The following is a 25,641-nucleotide window of genomic DNA, read 5'->3' as shown; positions in this document are numbered from 1 at the left end:
CTAGTCAGTTTTTTAATCACACAGATTTGTTAAAGCCATCTATTCATTACTCCAATACATAAAATAAGTTTATGTTTGTTTCTGATCACAACTTTTAGGAACTGTGGCTGATGAAGTCTTCCAAAATGTTAATGTTCAATGTCCTTTTGAGTGAAATAACATATTGAAAGTGATAAAGTCTGGAAAAGTATTTAGCAAGATTTCAACTTCAACAAATAAGGGTGATAATTCTGTTGTTATTCATATTCTTTGAGCTTCACAGTCTTCAGCTAAGATAAAGTACAGCAGCTTGCATCAGCAACATCAATTTTTGTTTGTTTCAACATTTTTTTGGTTGATTTTCAAATTTGGATGCTTTACACCTGTGCTGTTAATTTGAACATTGTCTAACACTACACACCCAGTGATGTTAAAGAAATATGTCACAAAACAGACAAAATAAGTCCCACTTATATTGTTTCCCTTTACCTTGCTCTCCCATTGTCGTTCTTCTTTTGTCTTTTGAAACCACACACGTTTGAAATGATAAATATTACACCCCACGGCCTCCAAGACCACCTGTATAAGTCTATTTTAGTGGAGACATCCTGTTGTTGTCAGGTGTTGTAATTATGCCTTTTGTTTCCTCCCTATATCTGAGGAAGCAGAGGAGTAAAAACACCTAAGAATATGATATAATGCAGTCTAATAGAACCACAAACTGTGACCTTACTGAATGTTTACCTACAAAGTTACCACTAAAATGAAGCTCCAGATAACAACATCAGAGCTTAAATGAACTGAAATACATAGATGAAAGTTTAAAGAACTCTTTTGCCTTCCAGGTCACGCACAGAGTAGGAGTATGAATGATATAGCAGAAACCCCCAGCGCAGACCAGGTAAGTTATCACTGTGACTTTAAAGACAAGCAGCTCCTTTTATATAATCATATAACAATCTTTCACATACTTGTACATTAGATACTGATATATAACTAACTTTAAAAAAGAAATTGTGTTTTATAACTGGAAGGCTTTGACTTTATCCCTTATCCTGTTTTCAATGATTGAATTCATTCTATCGTATATTCTGTAAGTATCTATTTATCGGGGTGGAAGCAATCTCTGTGGTGCATACTTATTTTCCACTTTGTTGCTTCCTATTATTGGAAAGATTACCAATCTCTTGTCTCGGTACGGGCGTGCAATGTTTGGAATTGATGACTCTTTGAAGTGGTGAGAGCCTCTATCCTGAGCGTCATCAGTCTTTCAGTGCGAGTGTTATCGAAGGTGACAGCAAGTAATAGAGGAAATATTCAAACCCATAACTCACTTATTAAAGCAGCCGATGCAGAAAAATGACATAAACCCAGTGACACATGCTCGGACTGTTGTAGGGACGTGCTGTTGTTGAAAGGATTAGGCTGCTGAGCTTTGAAACAGACAGGTCAGGATTAAGTGTCATTCGCTGGGAGGACTAACGTATGAGAAAAATGAATGAGGATTAGTTTCAGAGTGTGTGTGATGAGGGTTATTAAATGTTATGTTAGTGCAGCTATAAGAATGAATACTGGTTGTCCAGTTCCAATAACTGCAGCTATGAGCAGATGAGTGGATGTTTAAATTGTAGTTACAGACCTACATTAGGTCACATGCAACAATGAACAAGTGATGGTTTGTTACTTTGTGTATCTGAGTGCCACATTGTTTGTGTCAATATCGAGCCGGCACTGAGAGGAGCATGGATGTCATTGTCCGGTCCACGTGCTTTGCTCTCACATGTAGCCACATATTCAGGCTGTGGATTATTGACAACGCTGTCCATTATTGAGTGTTATTATGCCTCTGTGCAATTTCCTGCCACACCTTACTGTGCAATCAGACAGTTCAGGTTGGCTTGCCATTGTTCTCTCAGTCCCATCTGTGCCAGCTTTCATTTGTTTTGCAATCTCATTGTTGGTTCTTTAGGTTTTATTCTCATGAAATAACACAGGATGTTACCTATGATTTAATGATAGTCTCACAGACTGATCTGGTAGCTTTTAGACCTTTCGAAACAGATAATGAAAAATTAAACTTCCCTTGATATCTGTATGGAGATCTGGTGACAGAAAAAAAAAATTAGGTTAATTTAAAAACCCATCACATGTGTCTGGAAATATAATAAATGATAGAATATAGATTGAAAATACTGAAGCCAAAAGGAAAATGTCTCACCATTTTCTCACTTTCCCTATTTTTTCTCTGTAGCTTAAAAATAAATTCATGAAGAAGATTCCCAGAGATGCAGAGGCATCTAATGTCTTAGTGGGTGAAGTGGATTTCCTCAACAAACCCTTTGTGGCCTTTGTCCGCCTGGCCCAAGCTACAACACTCGGAGGTCTGACAGAGGTGCCTGTTCCTACCAGGTACAATCATCTGCACAGTCTCACACATCTTCGGCTTAACCCAACAACTGACATCAGCAACCTCATTACACATCACATTTACTTCACCACTCTACAGATTCCTGTTTATTCTCTTGGGACCCCAAGGAAAAGCCAAGTCGTATAATGAGATCGGCCGAGCCATTGCAACGCTAATGGTGGATGATGTAAGTAACATTGTGTGTTAAAAAGACATCCATGACTTAGATTTTTTTGTTGGATGGCATAATGTTAACACTGAAATTACCAGGAAACCTGTGGGTGCTATCTCATTTTAATACAGAGACCTGCAAATGAAACAAATCTACGTGACTTGTGTCATTCGTACGTGTCATTGTGTCATGACACTCCATTCGGGGACCTTTGATTGTGTTTAAATGGTGTCTGGAAGTCCCACATGGTTCGCTAATGGCATTGTAATGAATGTTATTGTCTTTATTTATACAAGTTTCAGTTGTTTTTATACATAAACTGCTTAGCTCAATAGGACTATTTTAACATCAGAATCAGGCAGAAATGTCTGCTTTGTTTGTGTTTTTTGGGAAACTTTATTATGTTCAGGCAAATAAATGTTATGTTCACCATTCACAAATCAACTCTAACCGAAAGTTAACAAGTATCATGATCTGATATGTTAATAGCAGTTAAATCTCAAAAGCCTGTTTTCATATTTTCACACACAATTTACAGTATCACTAAATTTTGCTCTGCTTATATGCTTATGGGTAGGCTCAGGAACAGATCCGCAAAACGGACCCGGATCGGAGTCCACTTGCACACCGGAATGGATCCAGATCACGGATCCCCCCCGGATCCGTTTTGGATCCGTTCATAGAACACATCATCTGGCCCGGAGCCGTTTACGATACTTATAATGGAGGTGGACTCATTTGGTCCGGAAACTTTATTTATTATGAATTTATTAACAAAAGTAGATACAGATAAAAACTTGCTTACCAACTAGAAATGACCAGTTTAGCCTTATACACCTGAAAATGATTTATTGTGAAGCTGCAAAAGACCTAAAATTGGGTTATTATTACGAATAAATTTGCAGTTTTGAGGCTGCACAGTGGTGCAGTTGGTAGCACTGTTGCAGGTGTTAGAATCCAGCCCGGGGTCTTTCTGTATGTGGTTTTCATGTTCTCCCTGTACATGCATGGGTTCTCTCTGGGTACTTCATCTCATCTGCTATCCATTGTACTGCTCTCCCTGCCTCCCTCATCCTCTATACCAGGACAGTAACCTCCACGAACCTCTCTGGAGATATATGGGACATTAGTGTATGATCCTTGTAATCATATGATTGGTTGGATACAACCAATTAAGTGGAATTGAGTTCACTGGGGCACAAACACCAGATTGACCAACACATCACTAAAAGTGGCTAATAAGATAATAGACACAAAAAAAACATGAAAAAATGTGATGGAAATTCTTAAAATTATTTAAGAACACTCACACACTCATTTAAATGAACAATAAATAAATTTAAAAAAAACAAGAACTGGCATAACATGTGATGTGCTGTGCTTAGACATCGTCAGCAGGGTGAACCTCGTGTGTACTGCGTCTCCTTGAGGTTCCCCTATCTGCTGCCAAGTTGAACCACCGGATGGCATGCTTGCAGACATCATGTTCAGTGGAAGCACGAGCGACAGGATTTTTTTCTGACAGAATCTGTAATCACAAAAGGAGATTTTCAATGAAGTTATCATCATCCGCCATCATAATCACGATTTGTAATGTGACAGGATACACATAGTGATGCACTCCAAAACAGACAATCTGTCACATACTTCAGACATAGAATTTCTAAATATAGGAATGCAGTTTAAGAGTAACAAAAATAACCTGTGTATGGTCAACTTAGATGAATGAAATGATGAGTGAAATATTTAGTGACCAAAACTTATGAGGTGCCACCAGAGACATAAATCAGAATTAACTTCCATATACACATATGAAATTAAACTCTTCCACATACTATTCTCAAAACCTTGCACAAACACTAGTGAAAAGCTCTCACATAAACTAGTGAAAACATGCATGCCTTTGCCAGCTGCAGCTGCAGTCAGAAGGGAATATGCCCCTCGCTATCAAGCCCAACAGTGCTTCGGTGCATGGATAACTGAATATCAGTGTGTTGATGATGTCTCTATTATTAGGATCATATCTATACATAGCATCAATGAATGATGACAATCGTACAGAATCCGGAACAGGGTCTCCGTTGAAGCCAAAATAAAGTTGAGTAATGCCGCTGCTTGTGTGAGGTATTCAGCGGGTGGCTGAGCAATTGTCGTTTATTTTATTTCATAAAATACCGGCAGGAGATTGCACAAAACGCACGAAGCTAACCAGAATGACTTCTGTTTAAAACAACAACTCCCGGTTTAATAAAACACCTTCCTGTTTCACTGAAATGCCTTCCGTTTCAACTGAAATCCACAAATATTTGACGTGTATGAGAGGTTTGACCAGTGTGTGAGAGGTTTGACATGTGTATATGAGAGGTTTGACCATTGTATATGAGAGCTTTTTACTAGTATATATGAAAGGTAAAGCTTTTCAGTAGTATATATGAAAGCTTTTCACTAGTTTATGTGAGAGCTTTTCACTAGTGTTTGTGCAAGGTTTTGAGTATAGTATGTGGAAGAGTTTAATTTCATATGTGTATATGGAAGTTAATTCTGATTTATGTCCCTGGTGGTACCTCATAAAAACTACCAGGGTTAACTCAAATCTACATTACCTACCGGCAATATGCTATGTGAGCTAGCTAATGCTATATCTATATCGCTATGGTACATATGCTATATCATGGTATGCTATATACAAAGTTAAAAGTTAAATCATAGAAACAGATTCACCCGCTTTCCATCTGCATGAACAAGCAGTTTTTTTTTTCTGTGATCAAATTTTTATTGTATTTTTATGTCAAACAAAAAAAACAAATACACAACACATGAAACGACAATGGACGACAATCAACATCCATACCAGCACCCCCCCCACACACACACGCACACACACACACACACACACACACACACACAGGTCTCCTTCCCAGCTCACTCAGGTCTCATTCCCAGCTCACTCACCCGGTCCTAATAGAAAACACAAAGAAAAAAGTTTATCAAAAAGAAAAAGAAGAAAAAAAACAAAAAAAAAACAGCTCAGAATAGTTGATGTAGATGCAAGAAGTAGAAGAGGATAAGAAAGTGAAAAAAGAAAGCAACAGGACATCATCACAAGCCATCAATCCAATAATCTATCAATAAAAGATGACCACAAGTTAATATTCTTGCTCTGAGCACCGTGCATACTGGCCACAGATTTCTCAAGTTTAGCCAGATCTATGACTGTATTAATCCATTGTTGTTGTGACAAAGCATGGGGAGTTTTCCATCTTTGTGCGATTATTTTTTTTAGCGGCAGTTAGGGCTACCAAATACCAGCGTTGATGCATCAAGGAAAGGTCTAGCTCAGTAAAATCGTTCAGTAGCAAAATCCTTGGAGAGCAAGGGATGGTACTGTCAAGAATAGAAGAGATCTTTTTAGAAACCATTTCCCAAAATGGTTGCACCCCAGGGCAGTCCCAGACCATATGTAGAAATGTTCCTGTAGCTCCTAAGGAGCACAGCTCGCATGTCGGTGATGATTTTCTTTTCATGTAAAATAATTTAAGAGGAGTAGTATAAAGTCTGTGAATAAAGTTATAATGAATCATCTGATGGTTAGGGTTACGTGATGATAAAACAATCTTTGGCCATACTGTTGTCCAGTTGATTGTGGAAGATGTAATTGAAAGATCATGGCTCCAAAGCGTATCAACTTGTATAGGCTTTTCCACACCTTTGGCAATGTGAGTATAGAGATTGGAAACCAAACCTTTGGTGGATAAACAAATCTTTTGTATTGGGTGACACTCCAGTTTTTCTCCACAGGGGACCCCGTATGCACGAAGAGCACTACGGATTTGTAGGTAAAAGAAAAAAGAAGTACCAGGTAAATTGTAGTGGGAAATAAGTCTTGAAAAGATCTTAATGTATTATTGGATGTAATGTCGGAAAGGGTATTAATCCCTTTATCACTCCACTGAGGAAAATAAATTGGGTGTTTCCCCAAATAGAGATCAAAGTTATTGAATAAAGGGAGGTGAGAGTGATATTTCAGGTGGGTTTTGGAATAGCATTCTACAATTCTCCAGGTGGCAACAAGGTGTGAGACAAGGGAGCCAAACTTGGATTTACACATTTTAAGAGGAATATTGGAATGGATTAAATCCTCAAGCCTATGTGGTTTGACCAAGTTTTCCTCCAAAGGTCGCCAGGCCACTTGTGCTCCCGTATTAAACCAGGTGCTAAGAGGTCGAAGAGTTGAAGCCCAGAAATAGTGCTCAAAGTTTGGGACCCCAAGGCCACCAGAGACTTTCTGTCTTTGCAATGTAGACATTTTAATCCTTGGGCGCTTTCCTTTCCACACATAATTACACAGCAGTCTATGTAATTTCTCCCAATGATCAGGAGGGGGAGCCAAGGGTAACATGGTACTGCAGAAGTTAACTCGTGGAAGGATATTCATCTTAATAATTGAAACTCGTGCGCTAAATGTGTTGGGAATGGACATCCATCTCGCTAGATCATTTTCCACCTGCTTAAGTGTCTTATTATAGTTAAAAGCCAAGGTAGTTTGTAATAAAGGAAAAATGGATAATCCCAAGTATTTAAATTGGTCAACCACGGGCACATTGGTTGGTAGCGATACTTGCTTCGTAATATTGTTCAGAGGTAGTAAAGCCGATTTAGACCAGTTAATCGTGTAACCTGATATATCAGAGAAAGAATTAAATATCGATAATACATGTGGAGTAGATTAAGTTACATCCCCCAAGTATAATAAAATATCATCACAGTAGAGAGAAATGAAAAGGTCCATTCCATGTACAGTAATAGGAGTGTGTGATGATTGACGCACCTTCTGTGCCAAGGGTTCAAGTGATAATACAAACAAAAGCGGAGAAAGAACACATCCTTGTCTGGAGCTGCGGCCCACTGGGAATAAAGGTGAACAAATATTTCCCGTCATCACCATAGCAGAAGGAGAAGCATACAGTGTTTTTATCATGTTAATGTAATTGACACCAAAACCCATATGGCGAAGGACAGCCCATAAATAATGGCATTCCAAAACGTCGAATGCTTTTTTTGCGTCTAGTGATAACACAGCATAAGGAGATTTGGCCACGGCAGATTGCTCAAGTATATGCAATAATCTGTGAACGTTGTCAGCGGATAACCGCGATTTCACAAAACCTGTTTGGTCGGGATGTATAAGTTTGTTCATAAGTGGCTCCAATCTTAGAGCAAGTATTTTGGCGAACAATTTAATATCGGTGTTCAGAAGAGATAATGGACGGTAGTTTGCGCAGTCGTTCGGATCTTTACCCTTTTTATGCAATAATGTAATCGTGGCGGTGTTCACATCCCTTGAAAAGGATCCACTTGAAATCGCATGGTTTATCATGTTTAACAATAAAGGGCCAAGTTGAGACCAGAATTTCATGTACAGTTCAGGTGGAATCCCATCAAAGCCCGGCGATTTACCTTTATTAAGACTGTGTAAGGCTGACTCTAGTTCGGACAGGGTAATTGGCGCATCAAGAGAAGAAGCCTCATGAGGTAACACTTTGGTAAGATTTAGATCTTTAACAAATACTTCAAATTTCATAGGGTCATAGGGAACCTCAGAACGGTATAGATTAGAGTAGAATGTACGAAACATTTGGTTAATTAGTTTCGGGTCTGTTACCAAAGTTCCGTCCGCTGCCTTTATGGATGGTATGTGCGCAAAGCTTTCGCAGGAGCGCAGGCTTACGGCTAATGACCGGCTAGGGCGAGCTCCTTCAAAATAATGGTTTTGTCGTGTGCGAATAAGGAAATCAGCCCGTTGTCTATACAGCGAGTCAATCTCATCTTTAACCTTTTTACGTTGTGATGTTAAATCTACAGAGACAGTATTATGCATAGCGTATTCCAGTTGTTTCAGATCGCGCTCCAATTCAAAGACTCTGCGCCGACGGGTCTTATTTAAATGAGAGGAAAACGATATGCAGTTGCTCCGAATGTATCCCTTCACCGAGTCCCATAATACACGAACGTCTTCCACAGAGTGCTCGTTAAAATGTAAAAATTCGACCAGACCTGTTTCAAGCTGATTCACAAAGTTCTCTTCGTGTAACAAGGAAGTATTAAAGCGCCAGCGTGGGGCACGGTCCCGAGACGTCGAAATGTTACCTCGACAGATGACCGCTTTATGGTCAGAGAAAGCCAAGGGGAGCATATCAGTACTCACGTTATCAAGAAAACTGTTAGATATAAAGATAAAATCTATCCTTGAAAATGACTGGTGTCTTGCAGAATAAAACGAGAAGTCACGTTTATTGTTATTGGTAGTACGCCATATATCCATTAATGCAAAATCTTGAGCCCATTTCCTTAATGCACCCGACGCTAGCTTCTGATCACTGCCCTCTGTAATAGCCGTCCTATCTAAGGAATGGTCCCAAACTGCATTAAAATCTGCTCCAACTATTAATCGGTAGTCAGATAGGTCATGCATTATATTGGACAAGCGCGCATAAAAGACAACATCAAAAGTATTGGGCGCGTATACAGACAAAAAGGCTATTTTCTTATTTTCTATAATGGTCTTCATAAATGTGATTCTGCCATCCGAGTCATTACCCACATCTACGTTGGTGAACTGAAAGTTTCGTCGAACAAGGATTAATACACCTTTAGTTTTATTAAGAGCAGAAGCACTTGCCTTTACACAATAATGGTTGTTTTGTAATTTGTGGACATCTTTTATTAGCAGGTGGGATTCGCTAACCAAGGCTATATCCTCCTTCTCTCTCTTCAATGTATCCAAAAAACTTGTGCGCTTATGTGGCAAATTAAGGCCACGCGCATTAAAAGAAAGCACAGTAAGTTTTGTCATTCACATTGTTGTGGAAAAAGAGGGTGAGCTGTAAATAGTAAAGCGTACAGTAAACAAAAAAAAAAAAACCAGGAGAGCAAGACCTGTAATTTCCAACCCATGTATCCAAACACACAAGCACACGCACACACAAACCAGACACACACGCACGACCGCACACACACGCACAACCACACGCACACACCCACGCACGGCAGCAAGCGGAGACCCCCCCCCACACACACACACACACACACACACCCGCCACACACTGGACAAAACAAACAAAAAATAACAAATAACACAAAAACCCTACAGTACATGGGTGTTACTGATGTACCCATGTTTCCCCAACCCACCAAACTAATAGAGGGCAAGTCCGCAGAAAAACCCCAAGAGGGAGAAAAAAAAAAAATCCAATAAGTAAGACCTTATCTTCGAGACTAAAGGAGGTAGAAAAAAAAAAAAAAAAAAAGGGGAACACGTCAGTCCATAATCTCCCAGATCCAAACTCAGTTAATTGCATCTCCGCAAGTAGGGACTTCATATTCACCATTGTAGCGCGATTAGACAAATAATTATCCTTGGGTCAGTGCAGTCAATATTAAGTCTAAAATGTCCAGATTGAGATGAAAATAAATTAGGAATGTTGTAGGTATAAGTGAACATAGATTGCCATAAGCATAGGTTGCCAAAATAAACATAGTCCTAAATAGATTGCATGGATTGCCATAATAAAATAAGCAAAGATAATCCTATGAAATGGGCCTATGAGGTCTCAAATTACATCCCGGTTCACAACAGCAAATAGGCCAACACTGCAATCTGATATGTCCAGAAGAAATCCAGAGTAGGATATGCCAAATAAACTATTCCCAGATGACCACGCAGTAGGCAAGGGCAAGACAAAAAAAAGTGGCATATTATGCAGTCTCAGATAACAAAATCATGTAGCAAAAAAGAGAGAAATCATCAGAAGGTTAGCCACCACAAAAATAAGGCCGAGAAAAAATATAGGCCTATTGGAAAAATAGTGTCACTTTCCACTTGCCACTTACCCCCCTCCCAGAGCGCAGTGATCAGCGCTGGTTAGCTACTTTGTCTTCAGATCAGGGTATGTCTGTTTCAATGTATCTTTAGCCACCTCCACATTCTGGAACTTCAGAGGTTGTTCGTCAATCCAAACAAGAAGAATGCCTGGGTCGTGGATCCTGGTCTTGATGTTTCTCTCATGAAGTTGCTCCCGCAATGGCCAGTATTGATCCCGAAGTTTCCTCCTACGCATCGAGATATCCTCCGAAATCCGTAATGTCACGTCGGGGAGGTCACTGAGCGTCATTGTTTTGGTCTTCGCTGCCCTCAGAATGGCATCCCTCTTTGGGAGATGACACAGTTTAAAGATCACTGTGCGGGGCCTAGGATTCTCCTCGTCCAGTGGACCAATTCTGTGGGCAATTTCAATGTCTTGCTCCTGAAGTGGAATGCCCAGGAGAGTGGACAGGTTCTTCGCCAGGTATGTCTCCATTCTGTGTCCTGCTTCGCTCTTCTCCGGTAGATTCAGTAATCTGAGATTCCTTCTCCTCGATCGATTTTCAAGATTGTCAATGGCGTTCATAGCTTCTTCAAGTTTATTGCTAAGCTCCTTGATTTTAATCTCTTGAGCAGCTACCTTGTTAGATTGCTCGAGCAGGTTAGCCTCCGTATAGTCGAGCCGCACACCAATCGAATTCACCGAGTCATGTAGTTTGTCCAATTTTTTAGAAACAGCGTCAAGTTTGTCCATTTTACTGGTGAGGGTAGCGTTTGTTGCCACCAGCTTGTCCAGTGTTGCTTGGATTTTCTCCATCTCAGGTCTGGAACGGGTCTTGGGCGACATACACGTGCAGGTGGAATTGTTTGGATAGTTGTCTATTAAGTCGTCAGTCTTGCAAGAAAGTCCCGAAGAAAGGTCAATGTTCCGAAATCACATGTCTAAATTAACGAGGCACGTAATCCATTTCCTAATGATGATTTCGGAATTAAAGATCAAAAAGTTTTCTCCCAGGGGCCGGACCTACACGTCTCACTCACTGCCGTCCGCCATCTGTGACGCAGATATCGTCGCAGGGAGGAGAGAAAGGAGGCCTCTGATTGGTCAACTCTACATCCACTCTACACTATGCGTATTTCCGGTTTGCTAACCGGCTAATGGTGACGCTAACCGTGCTAACCGTGACGATTCTTTCGCCTCTCTGCCAGCTCCAGTAGTAGCAATATTTCTTCTATTTCTAGATCGATCAGCTGCATCTCAATCAAAGTGCGCATTTGTCCAGTCGCCATTGTTGTTGAATGAACTGTTCGTGATTGTCCCTCTTGCGTTGTGGCGTGAAATTAACATAGCGCAGACCGCGCTTCAAAATTGGGCATAAATCAAAAATAACTGCGTTATGTCTGCGACAAGCTCACTGCGACACACTGCTGCGAGAGTATACACAGCCCTTTAGTTACAATTTTGGGGAGGTGCACCAGAGTGTCTGCGTAAGTGGGGGGGACATGTCTGCGTTAACTGCGACACACACGCAGACGACCTGGTTTCCGACCATAAACCGCCCTGTATACACGGCCCTTTAGCGTTTGTCCATCATGAGAGATCCTGTGGCAGCCGAATTTTTAAGCGGGGAGAAGCACGCTGGAACTTCAGTCCCAAAGCGGATACGAAAGTTGTCTGTGAATGTGCTGTCGGAGTTTCACTCATTTCCCATCGTTTCCATTTCCATCAGCGGCGGCGCAAGCGATTTTTCATTGGGGTTGCTATGCGGTTGCTGCATGAATGTGAGGAGTTGCTAGTCAAAACAGCGCACAACCACCCCCCGCCCCCCGCGCGCGCGCGAACAACGCAACATTAACTGACCCATAGTCATGCATTCAGCCTTGCATAGTGTAATGTAGCCTTGCATACTGCAAACTTGGAAGTTATCAGCGGAGTGTAGCTTTATCGGGCATTTGCATCAAATATAAGGATTTATAAGACGTTTTCACTGTCTCAAATAAACCTTTAAAACCTCGAATTTAGGGCACCACCTACCTATAATTTACTTTAATTACAGTCAGGTAGGAAAACTGTTGAAATATTACGATCCTGGTATGTTAAATTAATAATCAGTTAATAATCAGTTAATAATCAATTAATAATCAGTCTCATATCTCGCTACTTTCGTGAAGTTCTCGTTTGGTTGGACAGACATTACGTAAAGAAAGCATACGACACAATCTGTGATTATAACATATATATATAGATATATGAACTATTTATTAAAATGATATGACCAAAACATGTACCTTTAAAACAAACAGGAGATGCATTGAATATGGGTGATTATATAAAACACTTAGTGAATGGAAAATAAAATATGGGGAATGGGGAGATACTGGATGTATTCACATAGTTTAGGTTGGCTGACTATTTGACGCTAAATACTGACATTTCGGATTAATGTATCATTCTGTGAAAGCCTCGAGACATCCATCAAACCCACTTTAAGGTGAAAACGGGTCGGTCTTACTGTGCTGAAGTTCTGCTTAGTCAGCTCGGAACACGGCAGCGGCCACGCGGGGTCCGAGGGGATTTCTCTTCCGCTCTCTGGGCCTTCCTGGTTGCGGTGGCTGACTTTAGCGGACTTCTCAGTTGCTTCTTTCACTGGGAAACGGGAACGATGGTGCCGAGGGCTGTGGTTAGATGATCGAATCTTCTGAGTGTCAGTGGGTCCGTTGCTTCTCTGATGAAGTGAACTTAAGTTCACAGAAGATTAATAAAAGGTTGCTTGGAGTTGGTTTTCTTGGTAGGAAAACTTCATCCTGTTCTTATCTTTGTTCGGGTCTTTCTTTCTCGTCTCCGGGGTCTCACTGGGTTCTGGAGGGCTTCCTCCGGTCGTCCTCTGCATCGCTCATCCTCTGTCTTTCCGCTCTCTCCTGAGATTATGGGAAAACTCCCAGACTCTGGTGAGCTCTTCTCTTCTGCTCAAACCATCTCCAAATCTCTCTGAGCAACTGTTCTCTGCTCAAATCTCCTTCTGAAACTCTGGGTTGGAACTCTTCTGGAACAAGTGGCATGAAGCCAGAAACAAGACGCCTGAAGCGAGAGCCAGAAAACGAGAGAACGAGAGCGAGAGACTGTGTTTTTCGCGGGCTCCGGGTTTTGACTCTCGGAGGCGGGGCGTGACGTAAGCTTACACTACTCTTTCAGCCAATGATATGCCTGAACTGTGTAAGATGATCTGTTTTGCGTGGGGATTTCTGGATGAGAAACTCTGTCTCATAGAACATTTGTCTCGGTGATTCTGAAATCACCACATCTTGTTAAGATATGCAGATTAAAGATATAACATAGACTTGCAATATAAAGACATCAAAATAACACACAACGTAATTGATGATTATGACTTTCAAAATTCAGATGAATATCTATGAAATCGTGACATATGAATAGTGAACCACACAATGTTAATTTTCTGTGTTAACAATGGGGATACCAAACAAATACCAAATAGATACCGAAGGGACATCGTTAGAAGTTAATAGTTGCATATATCTTGTCCATTTTACTGAGTCCTCTGGGATTTAAATGTTCAACTAATCAACACTGCAGACCACTAGGGGGCAATGTGGTTCCATCAGGCAGGTTGGGCATTTTCAACCAAAATCAGTTCTTTGTCAATATTTAAGCCAGAATCGTACAAATTGTCTCTATATGCGTCTTGTGATCAAGCTGGAAACCTGAAAGAAATTGTATACGGTTATCAAACACATTTAATATAGTTTTAAGATTCGACTAAAAGTGAGTCTTAGTGAAGTCTTCTCAGTTCGTGGGTAGCCATCTGGTCTCTTTCTCTGGTGGGAGAGGGTGTTAATATGTCAACCGTGATTCATGGTGAAGATAAGATAGTGAGGCCTCCAACATCTCCAACAGAGAGATCCTTTGTTCATTCGAGTTTTCCAATTTTTATGGCAAGTGTCTGTTGCTTATTTTTCACTCCCAAAAGCTCTTAAGAGGGTAGAGGGTTAACGTAAATTAGGCAGTTTCTGTCTCTTTTTCCTTTGTGGAAAGAAAATGAAGATCTGGTTTATATCGACATACGTAAACATCCCCCACAGGAATGTTGGTTTTGTCAAAGTTTGAAAAACTCTTAATCCACACGGCACTGTGACTGCTACAGGAGCTTACTACTCACAAACAGACAGATGTATCATGTCGCACTGTGCAACTGCATAGAAGGCCAAGGGGCAGGACAGTCCCAGTCCACGCACGCAAGCACACACGCACCACTAACAGGCATACCGGTCCATCTCATTCATTGCTGTGAAAATGCCGTCTCTTATGCCAACTCTCTCCATTAAAACAGGCTTGGGACTCCAGGTCAGCATTCAAGATACACCATTATTGTGTGAGCACACGTTTGCACAGCTGACCAACAAAATATGTCTACTTAGCGCGATAAACAGAATTCTGGCTAACGAGCCCATCCCCAGCCTCACCATCTTTCTGTGAGCTGGTTCCTGTATGTTTGAACTTGATTGCCTTTTACAAAACAGTAAAAACTTTTCCATTTTTCTGAAGCATGCACCAACGACTGGGTGGGGGAGGGTCCCAGGCTGTGTCATGTTGAACGAGAGCCCACGGCCCTGAGTTGAAGTTTTTTATGCGCTCCCTCCGTTCCACCGATTCATTCCACTTAGTCCGATTCATATGACACAAATGGTAGGGATGGTGCCGGATACCGGTATGATTCGGCCAGAGGTTTATTTGGACGTGTTCAATGCCGTTTTACTAAAATGTCAAGCAAAGCGTGGATTATTGTTTTAAATAGGTCGTTTTGACAAAAAGTCTGGGGTTGCTTTAGGGTTGCTGAGTAATTTCTTGGGGTTGCTATAGCAACTGCAAGCAACCCTGTAGCGCCGCCTCTGATTTCCATTAAAGGTGCACTGTGTAATACTTTTAGTTGTTTCTTTCCAGAATTCATGCTGCCCATTCACAAATGTTACCTTTTTTAAGAGTACTTACCACCACCATCAAACTCTAAGTATTCATTATGACAGGGAAAAATGCTCCACAGATTCTGATCCAGCCACAGATCCAGCCATTTACAGGCCTTAGATTCGATCATACTTGATTTTGGCCTTGCTGTGTGAATTTTCAAAGTCTATACCTTCTTTCTGTGTATTTGCTGGGCATGCTTGTCATACTAGACATAGCTATGTTATAACTAATTCTTTTTAACTTTGCTATCTTCTGCTTTGGGATGGCACGAGCCACTACAACCCTGAACGCGTAATATGGGCTTCCCCTGTTTTAAAAGTCAGCAGCCGCCACTGGTTTCACAGTACATTGTTTTGAGGCGGGGCGTGTCGCTGTCCAACTCCGAATGCAGCTGAAGCCGAGGTTTGAAAAGAGCGCGTACAATGTGCGGATCCACCTCATCGCGCTGATGAGATACAACACTGTGTGGAGGCGGGGCGAGCGGTTGATCAGGACGGCGGACCTGCCCGGCTTGAGGACGGATCCGCCCCGGAGTCCACTGCTATCTGGGTTGCCAGGTTTCCATTTCTACTTTTTTTTTGTGATTATAATTTTTATTTGTACTGTCAGAGGAATACGTACAAGCAAGATATGGCTTAATAGTGCACACAAGAATAAACAAAAACAAAACAAAGGCAGATCAAATAAAAGGGAAGAAAAAGAAAAAAAACTAGCAGGGACATCATACCAATAGACTTTAACTGGTTAAAATGTCCTTAATTCTTGAGCAAAGTCCCTTCCATGCATTTACTGTAGATAAACTGGCGTTGTTTAGTCGAGCTGTGGTCTCCTCCATTGATGCAATGTCCAGTAAGGATCTGATCCAGGAACATTTTGCACCAATATCAGGTTTGAACCACAGCTGGAAGATTGACTTTTTGCCAGCTGTGAAGCCAGCAAACACCAGACGTTTTTCACGTAGAGAGAGCTCAAGTGTGGAATCATCATTCAATAAACAAAAACAGGGGTCTAACACAAGAGTAATGTCAAGAAACTTGGATAGCATCTCAATAACATATTTCCAAAATATACTTATAATGGGACATTCCCAAAACATATGGAGGAAGGTACCTGTGGCGTTCTGGCAAAGCATGCATCGTGGATTTTGAGAGATATTCATTTTGAAACGTATGTATGGTGTTGTATATGCCTTGTGGATCATCTTATAATGAATTAGTTGATGTGCCAGGCACTTAGATGTTAGTGGTAGATTGTCCCATATCTCCTCCCAGTCTGGATCAACACCCATTGCCTTAAGCTCCCTATCCCATATTGACACAACAGAAAGAGGTTTCATGGAGTTCCTTATCAGAAGGTTGTACAGCTTTGCTACCAGGCCTCGTGAAAGGCAACGAGGACAGACAAGATTAGATAGGGGATGTGAACATAATGGGTGCCAAGGTTTCATTTCTACTTTTAATTCACGGCTTAAAAGGTTGACTGGAAAAGGTAAAGGAACTAAATAAATAAATTGAAATGCTTATACTCTTGCATGAGGTGGCTTTCACCTGTTTCAAAAAATATTTTATACTTATTAGTGGAAGAATGACACTTTGAGAATTGTATCTAACACCTGTAAATATTTAAATCATGTGAGTCACCACCCTTTTCAGGTACTCCTTAAACTCATCCGATTCACCAGCCTCTTCCCAGATAGGATGGGTTATCACAGTTATTCCCAGAGATTAAATATAGTCTTGAAGAAGAGCTCTGTCCATTTTCCTTTTGTGGATGTCCACCCCAGCTGTTGTTCTCCTCCTGGTCTCCTTATGACTGGGACAACTACCTCACCCTCTGGTGACACGACTCAGCCTAGTTTATTAGCTTCAGATCACTCAGTGGAAACTTAGATGATTTACAATTCTGTTTTGTGGCTTTGCATTGCGTGTGAATGGAAACCTGGAAAGGGACTCAGGGCTGTCTACATATTGCTGCTAAACCTACCTCCTGGAGAATGAGTTCTGCTTTTATTCGGAATGTACAAAACTACAAATTTGATAACTCTTGTCACCGATGGCTTATGCATTTTGCATTAGGAGCTTCTTTGATAACATGCTGATATGGGTTCATACCAACCGCTTTCAAAGGAAAATGTCACACAGACTAATCATGTTCTGTATGTATTGCTCGCCGAGTTTATCCTCGGGCTTCCTTGTCTTTATGTGCTCATAAAGAAGCCAACTTGCATAATTTGTAAAACATTTGCCTCATTAGGCAGTTTAATTCAAGTCTGAAGTTTTCTGTGCCACATAAAGTAGGCTAATTCAGCCTATCAATTTAATGGGCGATTGATAGCTGGATTAATGTCTGTTTAGAAACTTCTCGGCGCATTGGAAAAGTCTCTAATACAGTCAGTGAGTGTTCTGCAGACCAAAATCAAGTTAGGTTCTTTGTATTGTGGTTGCAAAGAGAAAGTCAATGAAAGAAAGCAACGGTGCTCCTGGGAAAATATTTTTCTTCACCCCTCTGCCGAGATCTGCTGCTTTCCATTGTGAAAGTTGTTGTTGTTGTTTGATTCACAATTATATTAGTGAAGTTGTGAAATCCTCATTGTTTATCTTTCTCTCCCCCTCAAAGCTCTTCAGCGATGTAGCCTACAAGGCCAGAGATAGGGAAGACCTCATTGCCGGCATAGATGAGTTTTTGGATGAAGTTATTGTACTTCCACCTGGAGAATGGGATCCCAAAATCCGCATTGAGCCACCCAAGAAAGTCCCCTCAGCTGACAAAAGGTTGCCATTTCTCTTATCACCTCAGTAATCAACATGAAGCTCACAGAGTTGTTGTAGCACAGCTACGCAATAAGCAATAAGTCTACAATGATTATAATGGCTTGGTAAAGCCGCTTTGTTTTGTCAAAGATGTAAACATAGCAGCAAAATGAATTGTGTCTGGAATGAAAGAGAGAGATAAAGCTTAATGGTGGGTGAAATCTTGGCTCCATGTCAGCACTGATCAAGGTCTGCAAGGATGAAAAGCCTCTTATTTACTCTCTGTGGTTGTGTGTGTATGTTTTCTGTAGGAAGTCAGTGTTTTCCTTAAATGAGCTGGGACAGATGAATGGAACAGCTGGAGGAGGAGGAGGACGTCTCTCTGATGATGAGGAGATGCCAGCTCAGCATGAACTTGGAGAGGAACTGGCTTTCACTGGACGGTAGGTAGTTAACAACACATGGCAAACCCTTAGGTTTTGGATCAAACACAAGCATATGGACAGGTTATCTGAGTATTCTTTATTAACATTTCCAAATGTATCCAACTGTACAAAACTTCCCTCACTTATTTATTTGTGGTTACAAATAGAGTGTTTGCCTGCCAGTTTCAACAAGGAAAATATATAAAAAAGTTTGTTTACTACTTAGTATATGCGGTTTCTGTTTTTTCACTCAGATTGATTTATGGAGTTCTATCTGTATATGTTTGCCGAGATATCACTTTAACTTTCAAGAAAATGATAAACTGAAAAACTCTCCTGCTTTAGATGATGTAATATGCCATGCTGAGGAATGCATGTAGCATCCTTACCACTGTGTATGTGTGTGTGAATGTTTGTTGCTGTACAACAGCTTCTGTGGCGGTCTGTACCTGGACTTAAAGCGGAAATTGCCATGGCTGCCAAGTGATTTCTACGAGGGGTTTCACATTCAATCTATCTCTGCTGTGCTCTTCATCTACTTGGGCTGCATCACCAACGCCATCACCTTTGGTGGCCTCCTCGGAGACGCTACTGACAACTACCAGGTAATACAGAGCCTGTGCAGACACTGTTGAAGTTAAACTCACATGAGAGAAAACTTTAAATATAATGGGAAAAATGTACATAAGCAGAAATAAACATCAAATAAGTAACTGTTTATTTCTACTATAAAGTAACACCTATTTGATGGTCAGATACTCTGAGATGGGTGATTTGTTTAGACCTGCCAGATTCCCTCCGACTGGATGCAGTGATGTGACATCACAGAGGGCTGCGCCCAAGTTTAGCTTGTTTTAACTTCAGTGCGAAGCACAAGGATGGCACACCCGACATTGTCCTGCACCCAGCACGGCACAATACAAATCAAATTTCATATTGAACATGAATGGGTGCAGAAGTGGAGCGCAAAGCCCAAGGTATCCTGTGTGAAAGCCCCTTAAACCTGCTTTCTCTGTTAAGGAAATAACAAATAACAAGCAAGAATGTAGCCATTTAAAGTTTTTGAGTCACTTGTCCAGCTCCTATTGTACTCGTGTGAATGAAGGCTCTCTATATCAAAGAGCTGTAGTTCTTAAACCTTTCTTCCAGTACAGATGAATACCCTCAAATCATAGTGAAGAATTCCCACTAAAACTCAACATTAATTATGTAAAAATACCATGAAGATGTTTTGGTAAATAGCTAAATGCCAAATTGTGTCAGGGTTGAAATACTTCCACTCTAAAGAGTGTGTAAACTAAATTATTTTTCATATGATATGTACTTCCAAAAGACAGAATCTAATTCTGGTCCTCAAGCTGTTTTTTTTATTTTTACGTCATGACACAACATTTTATGTTTAACTTGAGGAGGTCTTTAATAGTGAACGAAACCAATCAACCTATGTCAGCATAGGAAAAACAAGTATAATCTGTCATAAAAATCTAGTTTGATAAACTCTACACAGCTAGTTTGTCATAACAGTAAAAGTGGTTTTCACTGTATAGTCTAGTTTGTCCAGAATCAGCATACTTCAGTATTTGTGTTTAAAAAAAAGCATCATAATTAATATTACTTAATACATTCTAATTCTCAGTCCGTTAGCAATGAGATTAATGTTTGGTTTACATAAACTCCTTGGTAGCAACTGTCCTGACAAGCAATGAACCAGGGAGTCAGGCAGTGAAGATGGTTTCTCACACACTTCAGTTTGTGAATGCCCAGACAGGTTCTGCTCTTACTTAACACCAATATCACTTTTAAGAGAAAATAAAACCTGATGCCTGAGTGGTCCCTGTTGCACCTCTGCTCCCACCAAGATTTATTTCGCCATCTGATCAACACTGCCACCTGTGGAAAACTGTGGGTACAACACAAGACAAAACCATCCAATACAGACCTAATGAATATGTGCCTGCATTTTTAGAATAGTAAAACACATCAAATTGCTTGTATTGTGCATAAGTTGCTGTGTATGATCTCACACAATCAACCATACATTTGGATGCAATAATACAGTCATTTTTTAGTCCTGTGCCACTAAATCCCTTGCCCCTTGTGTTCCCTTTGGAATACAATATCTTGACTCTTAGAATGTCTAATGCTGGATTCAATAACTTAATGAAAAACACAACACAACTCAGTTCTACCTCAACTCTCCAGTCTATTTTCAGCTGCATTACCATTTCATGACTCAGTTTGGGGCTCATATCCACTTTTTCCTTTCATAATCTTTTCTCTCTGCCACCTCTTCCTTCTTTCAATAGGGCGTGATGGAGAGTTTCCTGGGTACAGCCTTGGCTGGTACTGTCTTCTGTCTCTTTAGTGGTCAGCCCCTCATCATCCTCAGCTCCACTGGACCCATCCTTATCTTTGAAAAGCTCCTGTTTGAATTCAGCAAGTGAGAGTCTTAGGCCTATCGTACTTTTTGAGAATACAGTGAAGTACTGTGGACATCATCCTCTAGAGGAAAATCTATTTTTTGACCCCAAAACATTATTATCTTCATGACTTCACACGAAAATTGACAAATGAATACATTCCTACCAACAAAGAGCCAAACTACCAGACAAGTTTAGACTCCCTAATATGAGTAGAACAAATTGAGGTATTTACTATTAATCACTTGTAATTAATTTATTTACAGCCTTCAACAGGAGTCCATGACCAAACATTATCTAACACTGTTACTGGCCTTTAAATATCTTAGGACAAGTCAACTTACACTTGTCCTGGATGAGACTGTTGTCATTTGTCTGTGTTGTATTTTAATCTTTGATGATGATATGAATAGCACATACATTTAAGATGCTTGTCGAGTGACTAATGACTTGAAATAGCTATTCTTTTATCAGAACTACAAAGTGAGATCTCTGGTCAATTGGGAGTCTGTATATTCCAAAATATTCTTAAAGGGATGGTTCGCCTCTTTTAACATGAAGCTGTATGACATCCCATATTAGCAAAATCATTTATGAAACTTGACTTACCCCCTGCTGTGTCCTGTGCGCCGAGTTCCAGCCTTGTTTTGGCGTTGACGAAGGTAGTCCGGCTAGTTGGCTGGGGCTTAAAAAATAAAGCGTCTTGCTTCTCAAAACAATATGCGTTCAAAAGAGTAATACATTTGCATCACAAAATCGTTCACCAGAAAAAGTCAGACCTCACAATCGCTTGGCGCTATTTCTCTCTACCTTCGTATCACTACGGGCTATGTAAACCGTGCAGACCGAAGTGCAGACCGAAGTGCAGACCGAAGTGCAGACCGAAGTGCAGACCGAAGTGCAGACCGAAGTGCAGACACCGTAACAGGCGCGGCTGTCGGCAGGTGGCTAAACGCATTGAACGTAGAGAGAAATAGCGCCAAGCGATTGTGAGGTCTGACTTTTTTTGGTGAACGATTTTGTGACGCAAATGTATTACTCTTTTGAACGCATATTGTTTTGAGAAGCAAGACGCTTTATTTTTTAAGCCCCAGCCAACTAGCCGGACTACCTTCGTCAACGCCAAAACGAGGCTGGAACTCGGCTCACAGTACGCAGCAGGGGGTAAGTCAATGTTCATAAATGATATTGCTAATATGGGATGTCATACAGCTTCATGTCAAAAGAGGCGAACTATCCCTTTATCTCATTGTTATTTTCACTTGATTAATACTGATAATTCTCTTCACTTGTGCATTCACTTGTTTCTCTAACCTCTCACTTCCAAAGGAACAATGGGATAGATTACATGGAGCTGCGTCTGTGGATCGGCATCCACTCCTGCCTGCAGTGTTTAATCCTTGTGGCTTCAGATGCCAGTTACATCATCAAATACATGACACGGTTCACGGAGGAGGGCTTCTCCAGTCTCATCTCCTTCATCTTCATTTCTGATGCCATTAAGAAGATGGTGGGCTCTTTCAAATATTACCCCATCAACACTGACTTCAAGCCCGACTATGTCACTGCCTATAAGTGCGAGTGCCTGGCCCCAGACCCGAGTGAGTTCACCCCTTGGCTCAGGGAGATGGGGGCGGTTATTCACAAGGAGACAGTGTGGCACTTTTTGGGCTCATTAGGCCGACAGTATAGGCAGATTTAAGAAGAGAGTAAACTCACCTCTATTTAGTTTATATAACTATTCATTTATGGAGATATAAGTTCACATTCCACTCCTATATCATTAAAGCATTCATATTTATCAGTAAATGTTTTCACGAGAATAGATTCTTGAAGACAAAATCTCAACTCTGTTTTCAAGCCTTTGTAAGTTGATCTTTAGAAATATGAAAATATACTCATGATTAAGCAAGCACAACCTCTTTCAATTCTAAGGTCTTTCTATCGGGGCATGATGAAAGATCAACTTCTTACCAGGTCTTAAAATTAAGTAAATACGAATTCAGATAAACCACAACACATGACATATTGCACCATGTCATGGCTTCTTTAACATAAACCAAGCCAAAATGCAGAAGCAGTGTGGTTAAAACTAAGTTAAACCTTATTGATTCCATAGGAATTAAAAGGATAAGAAGCAGCCAGGTGTTGCTAATTAAATACACTGATTAACTGATCATCACTAAATGTGAGCGCCTTCATAAAAGCAGAAGATTTGTCAGTTTGCTGATCTGGAGCATTCAGGTGTGAGTTAACACAATGCCAAGGAGGAAGACAACAGCAATTATCTTAGAGAAGCAATTGTTGCTGCCCATCAACCTGGGAAGGGTTATATGGCCATTTTCCAAACTATTCCACTTGTGAAAGATTATTCACAAGTGGAAAACATTCAAGACAGCTGTCAATCTTCCCAGGAGTGGACGTCCCAGCAAGTTTACCCCAAGGTCAAAAACCCAAGAGCTACATCTCAGACTCTACAGGCCTCAGTTAGCATGTTAAATGTTAAAGTTTATGACAGTACAATTAGAAAAAGACTGAACAAGTATGGCTTGTTTGCAAGGGTTGCAGGAGAAAGCCTCTTCTCTCTAAAAAGAACATGTAAAGTTAAATCTGAACAAACCACAAGACCTATGGAACAATGTCCTTTGGACAGACCAGACTAAAGTGGAGATGTTTGGTCATAATGCACAGCAGCACGTTTGGAGAAAACCAATACAGCATATCAGCACAAACACCTCATACCAACTGTTAAGCACGTTGGTGGAGGGCTGATGATTTGGGCTTGTTCTACAGCCACAGGACCTGGACACCTTGCAGTCATTGAGTCCACCATGAACTCCTCTGTGTACCAAAGTATTCTAGAGTCAAATGTGAGGCCATCTGTCCGACAGCTAAAGCTTGGCTGAAACTGGCTCATCAACAGGACAATGATCCCAAACACAGCAGCAAATCTACAACAGAATGTCTGAAAAAGAAAAGAATCAAGGTGTTGCAATGGTCCAGTCAAAGTGCAGACCTCAACCTGACTGAAATGCTGTGGTGGGACCTTAAAAGAGCTGTGCAAAAACCAATGCTGCAAACCTCAATGAACTGAAGCAACGTTGGAAAGAAGAGTGGGCCAAAATTCCTCCACAACCATGTCAGAGACTGATAACATGATAAAGAAAGGGATTACTTCAATTTATTGCTGCTAAAGGCGGTTCTACAAGCTGCTGAATCATGGGGTGTACTTCTTCTTCAATGTCCCGGCACATAACATAACCTTGGAATTGAAAGAGGATGTACTTTCTATAAGATTAGAGTCGAATGTGTGTCTTACACCGGAATGTAGAAATGTTGCTTTCATTGGTGGTGGAGAGATGGCTAATTTATGAGGACAGAGATGTCACAGATATGTTTCAAATAATATAATCACATATTTACAGTTTACCCACAGAATTTGACAGTTCTTTTTATTATCCTGCTATAAAAGTTCATTGCCACAGTCCTTCCATAACCAAGAAGATCCTCTTTAAAATATTACTTGTGTAATATATTACATATTGGCTTTTACATCACAAATTGTTCTTGTCTACATCTCAGTGAGCTGTATCAGTTGGGCTATGATGATAATCAGAATGGAATATAAAAAAAATATTTCATATGGTTTGAAAAGTTTAGTGAAAATTGATCTTTTAAAAATGGCATAGATCAGCGGTCTTTTTCATAGACATTGATTTCTGTAACTGATTTGTCTCTTGTTTGCCTTCACCATGCACCAACAATTTGGCTGCCGTCTCTTGCAAGTGAGTACCTTTTTGTTTGTCTGCATGGGACTCCGGGTGCTCTCTGCAATGTCCAGCAGCTGGATTCTCATTATGTTCTGCGTTTCTTTTTCTTTCCCCTTTGTATTCCTCCTCATCCTTTTTCATTTTCTGTCTCATAACCTCCCCTGTCTGTCTGTCTCTCCCCCATTCACTAACAGTGGCTGCAATGATCTTCAATGGTTTAGTTCCAATGCCAGATAACAGCTCTAGTATCTCTGGGGTAAGTGCTTGATTTCAATTTTCATTTTTGAATTTATTTTGTTGCTTTGTGTTAGAAGCTGAATGTTTGTAGCGTTGGTAACATTTCAGCTGCACAATGAATTTCAAAGGCTGATTTGAAACCCAGATAACAATGTTGTTAGAAAAAAGGAAATGGCTTGTTTACAGCTAACCCCGCTGTCACCTCTCTGTGATAAAAAAAATAATGTTGCTTTGCTCTCCTCTTTCTTTCCTTTGTTTGTTTCTCACCATCTTTCCTGCCAACCTCTAACTCTTCTCCCTAGTTTATAACTTCACATCTGTGCTAACAATTTTTACTCTGTCCATGTCTCTGTCAAAATGCTTTACTCTTCATCATCTCCTGTCTCCCCACCGCTGCCACCACCATCCCAGTTGAATGTGACAGCTTTGGACTGGAGCCAGCTGAGCAAGAAGGAGTGTCTGAAATACGGAGGCTCTCTGGTGGGAAAAACCTGCAAGTACGTCCCCGACCTGGCCCTAATGTCCTTCATCCTCTTCTTTGGCACCTACTCCATGACGGTCTCTCTCAAGAAGTTCAAGTTCAGCCGCTACTTCCCCACCAAGGTGACAAAACTTTTGGTCCATACATCTACTGTG

At 40.7% G+C, this 25,641-nt stretch overlaps 1 protein-coding gene across 1 annotated transcript in view; it reads left to right on the top strand.

The window, feature by feature from the left end:
- slc4a5a (solute carrier family 4 member 5a) overlaps positions 1–25,641 on the top strand; it is a 44,924-nt gene that overhangs the window by 9,882 nt on the left and 9,401 nt on the right. The window contains exons 7-16 of the mRNA XM_075468212.1: positions 825–880; positions 2,231–2,388; positions 2,486–2,573; positions 18,020–18,174; positions 18,465–18,596; positions 19,009–19,183; positions 20,885–21,018; positions 22,328–22,599; positions 24,963–25,024; positions 25,417–25,608. Of these exons, the coding sequence (XP_075324327.1) occupies positions 825–880; positions 2,231–2,388; positions 2,486–2,573; positions 18,020–18,174; positions 18,465–18,596; positions 19,009–19,183; positions 20,885–21,018; positions 22,328–22,599; positions 24,963–25,024; positions 25,417–25,608 (1,424 nt within the window). The remainder of the gene's footprint in view (positions 1–824; positions 881–2,230; positions 2,389–2,485; positions 2,574–18,019; positions 18,175–18,464; positions 18,597–19,008; positions 19,184–20,884; positions 21,019–22,327; positions 22,600–24,962; positions 25,025–25,416; positions 25,609–25,641) is intronic.

The sequence above is a fragment of the Odontesthes bonariensis genome, chromosome 6, assembly GCF_027942865.1.
Source record: "Odontesthes bonariensis isolate fOdoBon6 chromosome 6, fOdoBon6.hap1, whole genome shotgun sequence".
Classification (NCBI taxonomy): domain Eukaryota; kingdom Metazoa; phylum Chordata; class Actinopteri; order Atheriniformes; family Atherinopsidae; genus Odontesthes; species Odontesthes bonariensis.
Note: the sequence above shows the minus strand (reverse complement) of the source record. Positions and strands in the feature narration are given on the sequence as shown.